Source organism: Rhagoletis zephyria, unplaced genomic scaffold (assembly GCF_001687245.7).
Source record: "Rhagoletis zephyria isolate East Lansing unplaced genomic scaffold, Rhagoletis_zephyria_1.1 Rzeph_scaffold_00331, whole genome shotgun sequence".
Taxonomy (NCBI): Eukaryota; Metazoa; Arthropoda; class Insecta; order Diptera; family Tephritidae; genus Rhagoletis; species Rhagoletis zephyria.
In genome coordinates, this window is record NW_016157415.1 from 115743 (window position 1) to 130946 (window position 15204).

At 38.2% G+C, this 15204-nt stretch overlaps 1 protein-coding gene across 1 annotated transcript in view; it reads right to left on the reverse strand.

Annotated features, from left to right (window-relative positions):
• Positions 1-1117: 1117 nt before the first annotated feature.
• mbo (Nuclear pore complex protein Nup88) overlaps positions 1118-15204 on the reverse strand; it is a 122252-nt gene continuing 108165 nt past the window's right edge. Inside the window, exons 3-12 of the mRNA XM_017610686.1 lie at positions 12955-13080; positions 10427-10688; positions 10226-10323; positions 9970-10138; positions 8660-8802; positions 8101-8204; positions 7413-8019; positions 7191-7350; positions 7033-7121; positions 1118-1365 (exon numbers count right to left, since the gene is read on the reverse strand). Of these exons, the coding sequence (XP_017466175.1) occupies positions 1302-1365; positions 7033-7121; positions 7191-7350; positions 7413-8019; positions 8101-8204; positions 8660-8802; positions 9970-10138; positions 10226-10323; positions 10427-10688; positions 12955-13080 (1822 nt within the window). The 3' untranslated portion in view covers positions 1118-1301. The remainder of the gene's footprint in view (positions 1366-7032; positions 7122-7190; positions 7351-7412; positions 8020-8100; positions 8205-8659; positions 8803-9969; positions 10139-10225; positions 10324-10426; positions 10689-12954; positions 13081-15204) is intronic.

The window sequence follows — 15204 nt, forward strand, 5'->3', positions numbered from 1 at the left end:
GCCAGCATCAAAGAGATGTCTAATGTTGAGTGGGAATCTGTTCAAGAATGTAGCAGCAGGTGATAGCGATTGAGACTGAGCTAAAACCATCCTCAATGATAGTGGTGCACCGTCAAAGATCATGTGGCCTAAAAATATGTACCACTTACATACCTATTACAGAATAAATAAATTTGTATACATTTTGTTTATAGTTATGGGGTAAATATTTTTAGGCTTCGTTTTCTGCATAAACATCAGCAGTTTAGATATGACCCTTCCATTTCAAAAGCCCTCTCCAACAAAGCTTAGTAGAGTTCTCTTGGAGAGCTGCTCTATAGTTAAATGAAGAGGCTGAAGTTCGGCGACTACTTCCAGCGCCGTCGTAGCAGGAGGATAAATAACAAATGCAGTGTATTGTACTGTGGATTTAAGATAGTGCACTTTAAGTGCTGTTGTTTTATGTTGCCACGATTTCATGACATTCTCAAAACCTCTTGGTCTTGCCGATAAGTCTACTTATACTTATTTGCTTTAAGGTACGTATTAGACGTTTTCTTTTGGAACATTAAATTTATTGACATATCTTGCATCTTACGAGTATATGTAAGTATCGACGTGACAATTAACACCCCTATTGCGAGTGTCGACTGGCAGTAGAATAGAAATTTGTCGATCGAGTCGATCATCTTTTATTTTGCTATTGTGTAACTTGATCGATAAAAATTTGTACTATTGTGAATGGTTGACAGAATTGTAAACAGCTGTTTGTTTGTTTACATTTGTTTCTTGAGTGTTTTATTTACATCATTTTTAAAATAATTGCTTTTATTATAAAATTTAAAAAATGGACACAGTTGAAATATGGTTTAGTGATGAGGAAGATGATGCGGAAGCTAATAGATTAGTAGAGTTNGACTTACTTTTTATCCATTATAGTACCACTTTCTTATGTAAATTTTATAAACGCAAACTCCAACGACTAAAAAACAGCAATAGAAGGATGAGCGATTAAAACGTATTCACAGTCGCTAATTGAGCGACTAAGCGACACTCGCAATAGCATCGATAATCGATAATCGCTTAATAGTCGTTTATCTACTGCCAGTCGACATTCGCAATAGGGGTGTAAATCCGACTTAAAACTAAATTTACGTAAATAAAAAAATTCCATTAACGAAAATGATTTATGCACACATGTATGTATGTATTCAATATCATATATTTACGTTTTGCAGTTTTTACCCACTCACGGCTTGCCGCCATTTTTTTAAATTGTGTATGTTGATACTAAAATTCGACGGAATTATTAAGTTTGCATTTTAAATGCCAAGTTGCTGATTGATCTGCTTTACATCACGAATTTGTGAATCCACCTCGGCAGCGCTGTAAAACACAATAAAAGAATTTTAATAAAACAAAAATACCTCAAACTGAAGTTTATGAAGATACCTTACAAAACTTGATTATAATTGATATCGGGACACACATGGCTATATCTAGCTTCTTCGCGAAGAGCTTTGTCTACCTACAAGCCAAGAAACAATGCCAGACTCTTGATAAAGAAGATAATTTAAGTAGGCTTTCTTAAGTAAAGCCATTCTTAAAGGCTTACGCAAGAAGGTCTGAACGAGTGGATTTTAAATTTGATAATTATAGTAATAGACTGGCGTTTACATAAAAATGTAATTAATCCGCAGTAGCGCAGGTATCGAGATATTTGAAAAACCCATATCTACATTCCGATATGGTTCATATTTGGAAAATAAGTAACTCCACAAAAAAATGTTACCGATAGGTGGCGCAGGAGTCGAGAGATAAGTAAAACATTGTATGGAGGGAAAATCTGTCACGTCCGGCATGTCACGTTGGTTATCACATTTTATTCAAAATTAACCAATCAAAAAGGAAAACTTCACAGGATTAGCAGAGTTTTTCTTATCTTTACATGTACCTTGAAACTACTTCTGTTTTTTTTTACTCCGTTATGCCCATCTTTTCATCGATCCCTGATGTTTTTGCCAACCAAAGGACGGTATGAAAGCTACACCACGACATTTTTTTTTTTTTATAGCAGACTTCCGTTTTCGTGTGATTTATTTAACTCTAAAATCGTACGAATTTCACGTCCGACATAATGGAAACAGACGTATATTACTTAAATGGAAAGAAATAACTAAAAAAATACGTCAGGTGGTAGGGGTCAATTTTTGTTCTTTTATTAACCAACAATAAAAGTTTGTCTTAAATTTTTCTTTTACATTACTTGTTTTTTTTTTGTTTACCGCGTACAAAATACTTTTCTATGGCATATGCGATAATTTCGCAAACAATAAATAATGTATTGTAACATACTACGACAAAATATTTAGTAAATTTTCGGCAATATTTGACATGGTGATGCGTTGTGGGTTGTAGAACAAATTTTCATCAAAAAGGCAATTTCGAAAAAATGGTGGAATTTAAGAGAACTGAGATCAAATTAACAAATTATTGCAGCATAATGAGAAAATTGGAAACCTTCTTCACAACAATTCAAAATTTTCACAGTACAGGTAATAGCACAGGGTAGCTGCCCCAATACTACAATTAGAGCGCGTGTCTTGGCTAAAAGTTATGACATCTGTACACGATGATACAAACTAGCAAAATTTTAATTTTCTTCAAATCCAATCCCAATCTAAGGTGCATGTCTTTGCTTCAAATTTATTACAGGCTACAGAGTGCACACGATGATTAATATTTTTACTTCCATTCCGTTATCGATTTTTTTTCTTTGCATGATGCATTTCCGAACAGCATCCTTTGCAATTTACGCAACAATTCGGTATCAATCCTAATTTGTGCATAAGATGTGTAAAAGAAAAACTCTCAAAAGAGTTGAGTGTGGTTGTTTTAATAGTATTCAACAAACATGCTTAGAATCAACAGTTTCTCCTAAGCCGTCTGTTTCTTAATTGTTATTTTTTGTACAGCTTCTCCGTTCTAAAACCTTAAATTCGCTTTGTTCTTTTATGCGATAACAGTAAGGTATACTCGGAATTTTTATTTCTACCAAAAAATGCTACTTCTTTTTATTGATCTCTACGCACAAACACTAAAAAAAGGCAATGAAAAGGTATTTTTTTTTTAATTATGATTGAAGTTTGGGCCTTGGATATATGTATATAATACATATTGTATTTCCAGCGACAGGATTTCAACAACCGATAGCAATTTTCATCGCCAAAAATCTCCAAAATAGTAGGCGCGCCTAACAATATGCAACATCTAGTTACACGCCCCTTATACTTCGCGTTTAGCTGATTTTACATTGCATCTGTTATTTCTTCATTTTGTATACTTTTAGGCCCCATTGCTTTTCATTAAGAGAATATTGCAGACGAAAATTCAGCGTAGCGATTGTCTAGCGCAGTCCACATAAAATTTCGTTTCGATAGCTGACTAGGAATTCATGAATTCAAATGCCGTCGCCTACATAGCAACGCTAAAGCCAACAGAAAGCTGCGTCGTTAGTCAGCTGTTGCAAATAATTAAATAGTTATGTGAAATATTTTTCCTTTTTAATTGAAATTATGTTAATTTAGAGGCCAAAGTATTCCTTCAGAATTCCACTACAGTTTGCTAGTGCAAGAGAATCTCTGAGCTTCCAATTTATCGAAGAAGAAAACTTCCGTCTTCTTTTAAATAAATCGTGCCACCGAAATTAAAGGTGCAGAATTGTATCTTCCTCTTCCCCCGACTTTTCAGCATAGCATAGCCCATGAGCACAGATTAAAATTTAAATGTTGTGCTTACTTAGCCTTAGCATTAATTTTATATGCCTGGTGCTATATAGGTTAGGTTAGGTGGAAGTGGCTGCCAGTGACCCCACTAGCACACATAGGCCCTTGGTTGTGGACCCGTTGTAATACCACGCGGATCGTTAGAACCCTCCTACTCAAACCATCGTGTGGATTTCGCGAAACCCAGAAGTTGCCGTATGCCTACTTCGGCTATGTCGGTTAGGTCCTCAAAGAATCCTGAACCCATAAACTTTTGTCTTCTTCTACAAAGTGCGGGGCAATCGCATAACAGGTGCCGCAAGCTTTCTGGCTCTTCATTTCTGCAGCTTCTGCAGAAATCGTTATGGGGGATCCCTAACCTCTCCGCGTGCCTTCCAATAGCAACATGGCCTGTTAGCAGACCCACAGCTGCGGCTAGGTCCCCCCTGCTCAGCATGAGGAGATCCTTCGACCGCTTTTTGTCCCATTTTGGCCATGTAAGCTTGTTGCAAGTGGTGAGGCTATCCCACCTGTCCCTTGCTAGTTTAAGTGACAGATCCCTTAGAATGAGCTTGCAGGTAGCGAGCGGAATGCCTAATCCCTTCCAGGCCGTCCGCCTTTTCATTGCCTGGTATGTTCTGGTGCCCCAGAACCCATACCAAGTGAAGCGCAGACTGCTCAGCCATCTCGTTTAGAGATCTGCGACAGTCCGCTACGGTTTTTGAACTACATGTGAAGGAGTCGAGCGCTTTGAGTGCGGCCTGACTGTCTGAGTAAATGAAGATATCGTTATAAATGACTTCTCTTGTACGTAGATGTTCAACCGCTTCCTGTATAGCAGCGACCTCATCTTGAAAGACGCTGCAGTGATTGGATAAGCGAAAACCTATTTCCAGCCCGAGCAGCGCTGAGAAGACCCCCCCTCCTACCTTGCCGTCTAGCTTAGAGTCAGCGGTGTAGAGGTGGAGTGATCCATTTTCATCGGGAGCCCCTCCTGACCAGAATTTTCTATCTGGAATGGAAATCCTATACCTCTTTGTGAAGTTCAACTTTGGTGCACAGTAATCCGTGTCCGGTATATTTACGTTCTTTAAGATTGCGGTGTGGCCTTTCTGAGTGTCCCTCCAGCCTGGTAGTTCCCTCAACCTCAAGGCGGCACACCCCGCTGATTGTTTTCCAACAATTTCAATTGGCAAAATGTCGAGCAGCACGCACATAGCGTCCGAATGAGTTGTGCGCAGAGCCCCACAGATGCAGAGCATCACAGTTCTTTGCACCTTTTGGAGTGCTTCAGTTGTAGGTTTCCTGTGGAGACTTGGCCACCATACCAAGACCCCATATAATAGAATCGGCCTAACAACTACCGTGTAAAGCCAGTACATGATGCTAGGGGACAGCCCCCAGCTACGCCCAATCGCCCCCCTTACAGCTGTAGAGGGCTACCGTCGCTTTTTTAACACGCGATATTTTGCGCCCAGTTCAGCTTTTTGTCCCGTACTACGCCTAGACATTTTGCGCTATATAATTGGTGCTATATAATAAGTTTTAATCACAACTGCGTCCTGATTTCGCACTTGAACTCGTATGGACTTCTAAAACCTAATTATATAATATTTTTCATATTATTTAGGGAGAGCATTCTTCCGTCAAGCTGTTCCTCGTCGTAGGTTTAACAATTTACATCTATGCCACAATACTCAGAAAAGTTTGGGAAAATGATCGAGCTATCTCGATAAGGCATTCGGGGCCTTCATGGATCATCTGCGGTTTTATTTGAAAATTAATTAGTATAGCTGCTTAAAAAGCGAAAATATTGTACAGCCGGAGTTCATACGGATGAGCCGAATAGGTCACCGTATATGCAGATATTTGTGATAATACCAATTGCATCGGGACGGGTTTATTGTGATTTGAAATCAGACATAAATAAGTAAAAAATATGAAGGGAGAGTAAAAAGGAAATTCGCAGTTTAAAATATTTCAAGAAAAAGAAGAACGCAACGCAGGCAGCTACAAAAAATATGTGCTTCATTAGAAAGACCACACAAAGTTGATGAAATAAGGCATGTAAGCGCTCGCCAATTCATAAACAGCATTTAAATACTTGGAAAAGGCTGGATACAAAAAAAATTTATATATGTTTGGCCCCTTCAGGAATAAACGGTAAGCAATTTAATGAACCTAATTTCCATCTGTACATTGCTTTTGAAAATAAACGTAATTGAAGTATTTTTTACGAATGAAGAAGATCATGGTGCAAGAGGGATGAAGCAGCAAGAATAGGTGGTAAAATCAGAATTAACCCAAGGTAAGGTAATGTTATGTGTTTGGTGCGATTAGAACGGTGTTGATAATTATAAAAAGCTACAGCCTTTTCAATCGATCGATTCTGATATCTACTAATAACCAAATTACACTAATTTATCAAAAGCTGAACTTGATCAATATAAACAGAATTGCGTCCCATCATAGCAACGTCAGTCCGAAGATAAGTTGGAGGACTTGGTACATTAAGAGCGCTTGCCTGGGAAGATTGGATACATTCACCATAAAACTAGCACCTTGCGCTCTTATATTACTTGTTTCAGCCTTTACCATTAAAAAACATTCAGGAGGCTCGATAGTGTTAAGCTGGCTTCAAAATAGGCCTGTGAAAATCATTTGATTCAATCATTCGCTCAGAAACCATAAAAGTTCTACAATGGGATAATTAATGTTCATAGATATCTGGTTTATACAATTGACCTGGTGTTATTTTTGCATGGCTCATTGCCATACGTTCAGCATGAAAGGTTATTCAGCTTTGCTCAACAAAAATCGCTTGCCTCAAAGTAGATTGCAAGTCAAATCTGGCAGTATGAGGAGCATTTAACTAGAACTAACATGTTGTTTCACGCGCCTGCTATTCCTTTGAAGACTTTTAGCGATCAAAATTTGCGGTAGCGAATGTTGGAATTCGGCACAACCGGAACGACTCAGATTCATATCTGACCAAGGACTGTCACTGCAGCAACATTGCACAAAAATTCTTCGGGGATTTTGTATCCCATTACAACAACAAGAACATGATTTTAAGATGTTTGCACCTTTTTCACTTTTAGTAAATGCCTTTCTGTTTAATTAATTAACTTCAAATGTAGAACAATCTTACTAGACTCACGGGCTAACTGGAGTTCCCCTTAGTGTGTACTCATATCATTAAGGCCCTAACTCTGGCCAAAAGTTCACGCGCATTATAGAACATATAAATTTGGATGAAGGAAACTATTTCATTAAAATATTCACTTACACCTGCATTAAAATTTCCTTGATATTCTTCTCCTGTCGCTCGGGCAAATGAAATGTCTTCTTCTTTGCAGTCTGATTGTATTTGGAAATCTGTAGAGAACAAAATGTGAGGTCATGAGTTTCAAATATTCCAATAAACCATAAATCAAGAACAGTTACATGATAGGTTTGCTTGTTGATGGTGTCACGCGCCTTTTGAATGCAATTAGTCAAAGCTTTAGTCTCCTTATTGATGCGTTCCACCTCTTGGGCGAATTCCCTATCAGCAATTGGATTAGTGGGAAGGCGGGTGTGAGCCTGACGTACAAGGTGTTGACATCTGTTGAGAAAATGTCCATTAAAAACTATTTTAAAATAAAAATTGGCTTCTTTCTTACTCACTTCTTCGTTATGATCTCTTGCTGATCGCTTATCTCCTCAAAACGCTCGGCAAGCCTGTGCGCTGTCTCCCTTATATTCTCACGCTCTTTTTCCAAATCGGCAATTTCACGCTCCTGTTGCTCCTTGCGCAACTTAATCGTATTCACGCGCTTATTAATCTCAGCGCGCACTTGTTCGTGACGCTTCAAGTATTGTGTGCGCAAAACCTCAATGGCTTGCGTCAATAGCTCATAGCAGTCCTGTGGCTTTGGTGTGCTAGTCTTATCTACCGAGAGTATCGGCTGTGTGACATCACGTTTGAGCATGCTCTTAACATGATCTACAAACGATGGCTCCAGCATGCGATCCAATTCTGACTTGGCATTCAATTTAGGTAATGACCTATCGGTTTCTTCTTTAATTTTCACAGATTCCACTAGTATTTTGGGATCAATAATGAGTTTCAGACTGATAACCTCACCGCTGCCGAGTAGTAGTACTACGCCGGACGGCATTTGGAGTAGCACAAAGCCGAGTACGGCGTTAATGCGCTCGCTGGGATCGATTTTAGTGCAAACGATATACTCGGCATGCGAGGCGATCGAGAGTGGGCTGATATCGGAGTCAACTATGGCGTGGAAAGGTGGGGGTAATGAAGGGTTAGTATGTCTGTTAGTGTGATGTTATATTGTAGGGTATAATTTCTTACCATCACTTTCAACGAACCGCTGCAATTCGGATATAAAATTAACGGTTATCGCATGCAGTCCGGCATTGTGGTAGGCAAAGTAGCGCATCTCATTGATGTAGTCACTGGAAAATATTTGGAGGTTATGATTTTTCAAATATCCTTATATACATTGTAGGAAAATTGAAATTAAAATAAAGAAACAAATAAAACAAAGCAAAATAAAATAAAATTAATTAAAATTAAGGAAAATGGTATGAAACAGCATAAAATAATGCCAAACGAAAAATTAAATAATTTCAAATTAAAAATATGTAGTAAAAAAAAATAAATAAAAAAACAAAAAACTTGAGACTAAAATGAGTTAAAAAAATAGTAAAAAATAAAATTGAAAAAAAAAAATTTTAAATAAAAAATATTAAAATTAAACGAAAATATGTACATATAATAAAAGATTTTATATTAAAAAAAGAATGAAAACTAAATTACATGAGGAAATAACATAAAATAAAAAAAATATCAATATAAGATTTACAAAAAATGTTTCCTGTTTAGAATCCATAAATTTATATCATCGTACCTTTTCAAATATATTGGACAATTGTATGTTTTCGATTTTGGATCGTCCTTGGGCAAACCCAACTCCAACATCACCGTCTCTAGCACATGCACTGTATACTCGGATGGATATATGATCAAGCTGACATCGACTTCGTTGAAGGACTATGAAAGTAGAAAAAAGTAATGTTAAAGAGCATCAGAAAATTTTGGGTTATGCGTTAAGAAAATATTTTGTCTATGATCAAGCTGACATAGCCTTTGTTGAAGGACTAAAAGGTAGAAAATAACGACGCAAATAATAACTTATGACAGCAAGTCGTAAAAATTAATGAGTGAAATTTTTTTGGTTATGCGTTTCTACAGATTGCTGCCAAATACATCCCCGTTTCAAAATTCAATACCATATCATAAAAAGAGTACATGTATTGCTATCTTTACGCCAGTCAATCGTTGTTGCTGTTGTAACGGCATAGAAATTCCTTAACGAGGTTTGGGGAATGCTCTTTAGCCATATATAAATCAGGGCCTTTCCGGTTGTGAGACCCAACGGTCGTGAAAAGGATTAATCGTCGTCAAGTTCAACTAACGGAAGGCTCAAGAAAAAATGCTGTTGTTCCAGAGTAACGCAGGTCTCTCGAGGCAGATGAAGCTCTAAGTCTTTGCTGCGGTAGCAGCTGAGCAGAAGATGTTCAGACGGCATCAGAAGACAACTCACAGGTGTTCAGAGTGCTGTGTTTTGATATATTTGTACCTTCGTTCACCCCAACCCGCTGGTTGCCAACAACTCTTATTTGTCTTCGCCTCAAATGCGGCCGGCAAGCGACTTCGAAGACTCTGTTGCGGCTCTGTACTTCAAGGGCCATCGCGATGCTGCGCGCAGAGAAAAAGAGCAGCCTGTCGAAAGTATCCCCTAGAATTTTCAGCTTTTTCAGAGTCGGGCCTTTTACACTACCGACATAAATTTCAAATTTCAGCCTGACCTCATACGTACTGGTGGTAAATATGGTTCCGAAGAATTTCGTGGAGGAGAGCGTTAGACTACTAGAAAAGAAGAATGAAGCCAGATCGTAGGCGTTGCTGTTTACTTCCGAGCACAGGTCATCAAACCCAATGCCAGACACCAGTATTTAGTAAACTGCAGCACATGAGATCAGAGAAACTCACCTAACTAGTGGGGTGCTTTGAATGAAACAAAAGCGGGGAGTGAAAACTTGTGTTTAAATTTTGTTGCCTCTCTTATTTGATTTCAAAACGTTACTACTGCCCATTTGACGACCCCTCATATAATTCGCTGTTGTTTCAGCGATACGGCCTTCTCTCACTACCTACCTCTTCTGCCTCTTCTGCTCCCAGTAATAGTGCATGATGCAGATTGCCATTCGATTCGGCAATAATCAGTGTGGGAGGCAAGGATGGAATGACTAAAATAGCGCATGAATCTAAGCCATAATTATCGCTGCTCTGTGGTGTAATTGTTAGCGGACCTTGTAGGCGTGGTCTGCATAAGAAAAAGGTACATACATACAAATATCAATAACCTGAAAAATTTATAATTTTAGAATCAAATATTTACAAACAAACTTACTTATGGCAATCTAGTCCGGCCATTAATATATAAATGTTACCACTTTCACGCAGCACAACTATTGGCCACTCAATGCGTTCTGAGTTCTGTGAATTTTCCTGTGAAATAAAATAAATATAATAATATTTATGGAACAATTATATATGAGCACGGGTCATCAGCCGAACGAGTCAACCTCGAAATTCTACAAAAAAGACTTACTTTTCCTGTAGCACTTTCATTTAGTGTCTTCGATAAATTGCGACTATTATTTAGTGATTCCTTAGTGCTATTATTGGTTATCGTGGAATTGTAATTCATTGCTCCATCCTCTTTATGCGCCACAGCGGGCGCGATATCAAAATCGACCGCTACTTCACCAAGCATCAAAGCCGTAGACAGCGAACTATTGAGACTGTTATCGGATTTAATTGGAACTGGACCAACTTGCCAAACATGGCGTAGAGTGGAATTATCATAAACCCTGAAAATCGAAAAATTACGTATAGTAAATAACAAAAATTAGCGCATGCTAAAACTAATAAATAATAATAAAAAATTTGCAGTCAGAAAGAGCCAGCTAGGAAGCATTTTTTTCAATTAAATATACATTTCCTACAATTCGCAACTTGCTGAAGAAAGCTGTTTAGTTTAAAGAACGAAATTTAACTATATTTACATAGACTGCGCAGGCCCTTGTAAACAGTTTAAGCGCCGCTGTGTTGTAACGAGCATGAGGGGAGCGAAGGAGCTTCGTAAACTGATCAAAGCGTAGCTCTAACATTGAAAGAGTTTCTAAGCGTTCTCCAACTTTGCCTCGTTCTTCTCCACCAGGTTGTGGAAGCTGAGGTCTTTGACGCAACATATCGGTGCGACGTAGTAAACGTATAGTGGTATTTCATTCTTTCACTACTGGGAAAAATCGGACGGTGGAAGGTATTTTCATTACCAGCCTGTCATCGGGGGAAAAAGAGGGAGGACATGACACCGAACCTCCGGAGCTAATACTTCGGTGCGCCTTTCCTTACTGGATAGACTGCCACTATTATGGTAAGGACGGATTTTTACAGCCGACGTCATCAATGTACACAAGGACGCATATCTAATAGACTTTAGCTCTGAAACTGGAATCTTTTTCGAGACGGAACGCATTCTTCCTTGATAACTGCCTTTTGAACAAAAGTAATCGAATAGCTAATCCAGCATGTCAGGCAAAAAAGCGTACGCTTATGTCGGTGCCAGGTCGTGTAGACGCGAAGCGCCACGAAAAAGCAGACTCAGTTGTTAGTGCTGTTGCGGTGGACAATTTCATTGATCCACAGTCGCCTGGGGCAGCTCAGTCATGCACAAGGCTGTAATCGGTCGTATTTTTCTAGTGATTGGAGGTATCGAGTTCTTTTGAGAATCGACTTCTTTGGTACCGACACTTTTATAGATCGGGTATTTTTGAGAGTACTGAGTACTCTCATTAAATACATGTACACATGTTGGTAACATTTCAATGCTTAGTGCACAAATCTCACAAATTAATATATTGACCCCAAATTACGTCAAATGAATGGGTACACTGCACTGGGTACAAGTATTGTACATACTTGAAAATTATTGACACTTGAAATTGAGTCCAATCATATGTGAATACCGGTAAATGTCAGGAGAACTCAGTTCTTCGAGGTATCTACAAATTCGACAATTAATATTGAGTACTTTGAATACATGTGTCAGAGTGATGATTGGAGCAGTGTTTTTGAGTACGGAGTTCTTTTGTGAGTGCTGAGTACTTGGAAACTTGGGCTTCGGCGATACTGCCCAAACCTAATTTTTTCACAGAATCACTATGAATAATGACCTAATGACAGAATCACTATGAATAATGACAGGACTAGACTTCTGTGGCGTCGGGCCTAATCTCCGGAAAAATCAGAGACAACGGAAAAAATTAAAGGACGGAGGCAATATAAAAAGATGAAAATAAAAAGATAAAGATACAAACAAAAATGAAGATAAGGATAAGGTATAAGGATAAAGATAAAAGAAAGATAAAGATGAAGATAAAGAAGAAGATGGATATGAAAATAAAAGGAAGGATGAATATACACATAAAGATCAAGACCAAGATGAAGACGGAGATGATGATAAATATAAAGATAAAGAAGAAGATGGAGATGAAGTAAATATAAAGATAAAGACAGAGATAAATATGGAGATAAAGATAGAAAAAAGGGTATATATAAAGATAAAGATAAAATACAGATAAATATTAAGATGTAGATGAAAGTAAAAAGAAGATGAAAACAAAGCCAAAGGTAGACAAAATACACAAGATAAAAAAGACAAAGCCAAGAGCAAAAACATTAACACTGCCAAGAACAAGGGCAAAGGCTAAGGCTTAAATTTAAGTATATTCACAAATTTCTGCCGTATGAAACGAACTAGAAATTACTCTTATCTGTATCTTTTGTGAGAAAAAGTTATGAAGCGCGTGTTTTCGAGAAACGGAAGTAATAATATTTATTTTTTCCATATTTTATTAGCACAAAAACATGGCACATTTAACTTCTTTCATTGAAACCAAAACTAGTCCATTCCAAGCACATTTTACCCTACTTCCTAGTTGTATTACTTTACTCAACAAAAACTCTTATTTAAAACGTCACAACTGCAGTTAATTGTGGCCAAACAACTAAACAATAAATTAGACGCTTGGATTAGAAAATACATTGCCAGTTGTCAGCCAACAAAACACTTACCGTATTGTATTGTCCGAGAGTAGAACGAGCAGATGCGAGTCGGTAGGTGAAAACGGATGCCAGCGCAACTGACGCAGTTCCAGGTGTGGATTGTTGCTAAAGACCAAAGCATCTAAATTAAAAGCGCTGCAATGAGACAATAAGAGAAAGAATGAGTTAGAAAAAGAGCGATGAAATTAGAGAAGCAAATTTAAGAAAAAATAGAAAAAATGCAAGAAAAATGTGTGTATACGTAGAGTGTAAAAAATAGACTGCCAGACCACGCTTAATGCATGTCGCACTCGTAGTAAGCTAAACATTTAAGCGGTTAAAATATGAATATTTATTTCATTAGCCAAAAATTTTGGTTAAGTGTTTGTGCCGCAGCTATGTAGCTGGCGTTTGTTGTTGCCAGCCAAATTTATATAGTTTTTGTTGGCTTAATGCGGTTTAAAATGTTAGCAAATAACTTCACTTAGAAAAGCCAACAAACGCTGTCGCTTGCCGCAATTTAAATGTTGCACATGTGTGCGCTGCCTAAAAGGAGTCCATTTTTTTTCATAAAGAGAAAAGTAAAAAACTAAAAAATAAATAAATAAAAAACAGTAAGAGAATGTGCCTATTCAAAGGCGTAAAAGACAACTTCCCATTCTGCTGCAAGTTTATGAATAGCAGCAATGCGCCTACAGTAGTTATTTAAATACAAAATCCACAGGAGACTTGTTAAATGAGTTAATTTACCTGAACCAGCAGCAACAATGGAAGCGAGTAAGAAAAACAAAAACACATAAGTGCCAAGCAGTACCACTTAATGACTTCTAGTTACATACATAATGCATCTATGTACTGGTATGCACGCATCCCGCTTTGATAAGCTCAATTTATGCGCAAAAAATTTCCATAATGAAAAGCGGAAGTCAACCAAGCCGAGCATTTAGGCGAGTAAGAGTATCTTAAGCGGTTAAATAGACTATCTCCTGTTTTGTTCTCATAAGTCTCTGGGCGCATACTTGAGTTCCTCACACGTTCATTTCGGATGGTAAATTATCCATAACGCAAAACACATATTCCCCACTCATAAGCACAGTATCAGAGCTTTGTTTTTAATTATTTACATAACTGCTACTACTGATGTGTTCGCGCACTGATAAGCGCTTAAAAGGTGGTATAATTTGGAATGACAATAGGCGTATGAGCAGAGCGTATACATAAATACATATGTATATTTTACATAAAAATACGGTTACCATATTTATAGAAGCCGAATACGGGACAAAAAATAATTTTCCTAATTTTTTCCACAAATGCTAAGAGATATTAAAAGATTCTTCAGTGATCCTAGATGTATTCACCCCAAAACAGCAACCTTATAGTAACACTACAAATTTGTAGGATATTTTTCTCGAGATTTTTACCACGCGAAATTTGTTACAAAAAATTTGTTAAATTTTAGTATAATAAAATGCAAGTGCAATCAGTGGTTAGCAGTGGCCGCTACCATTCCGCAGACCCTGGGGTCAAGCCCGCTTTCCGACCACCATAAACAAAAAAATAATAATAATAAACAGGAAATTTGTTGTTCTAATAGCGGTCGCCCCTCCGCCGGCAATGACAAACCCCCGAGTGAATTTCTGCCATGGAAAACAGCTTCTCATAAAAATACAATCGATGTTCGGAGTCGGCATAAAATTGTTGGTTCCTCCCTTTTGCGTGAGAACATCAAGGCGCCCGCCAAAAATCGAAGCTCGGCCAAACGCTAACATATTAGGGGTATTCACGAAGTCTTACACGTAGCACGGATGGTATGAAATGCAAAAATACTAATCGAAATTTGCAAGAGTACGAAAGTCCCCATTGTAAAGTGGTAGAATGCAGGGATGAAAAATGGAAATTTAAGATTGTAGCTAATATCTTAAAATCAGGGTTCGGATTTGCCTCATTTTAGCCCCTCGCTCGCTCGTTAGTTTGCTCTGAGCTAGCGCAACTCACGAGCTACAAGCGAGGCTGTTTGCAAACGATCACTCGTTAAGTACGAGCGCACGCGCTGATCAGCCAGCGAGCGAGTAAGCAAACGAGGGAAGCGCAAGAGTAGAGCGGCAAGCAAACGAGGGCCTCATTAGCTCTGCCCTCGCGAGGGCGTCGTTGCGAGCGAGGCACTCATTTGCAGCAGCAGACGAGCGAGGAAAATGAGGCGAGTAAACGAGCGAGGCAAATGAGGCAAGCAGATTAGACAGGCAAACGCGTTGTTTGGTCGGCAAAAATGTATGGGAT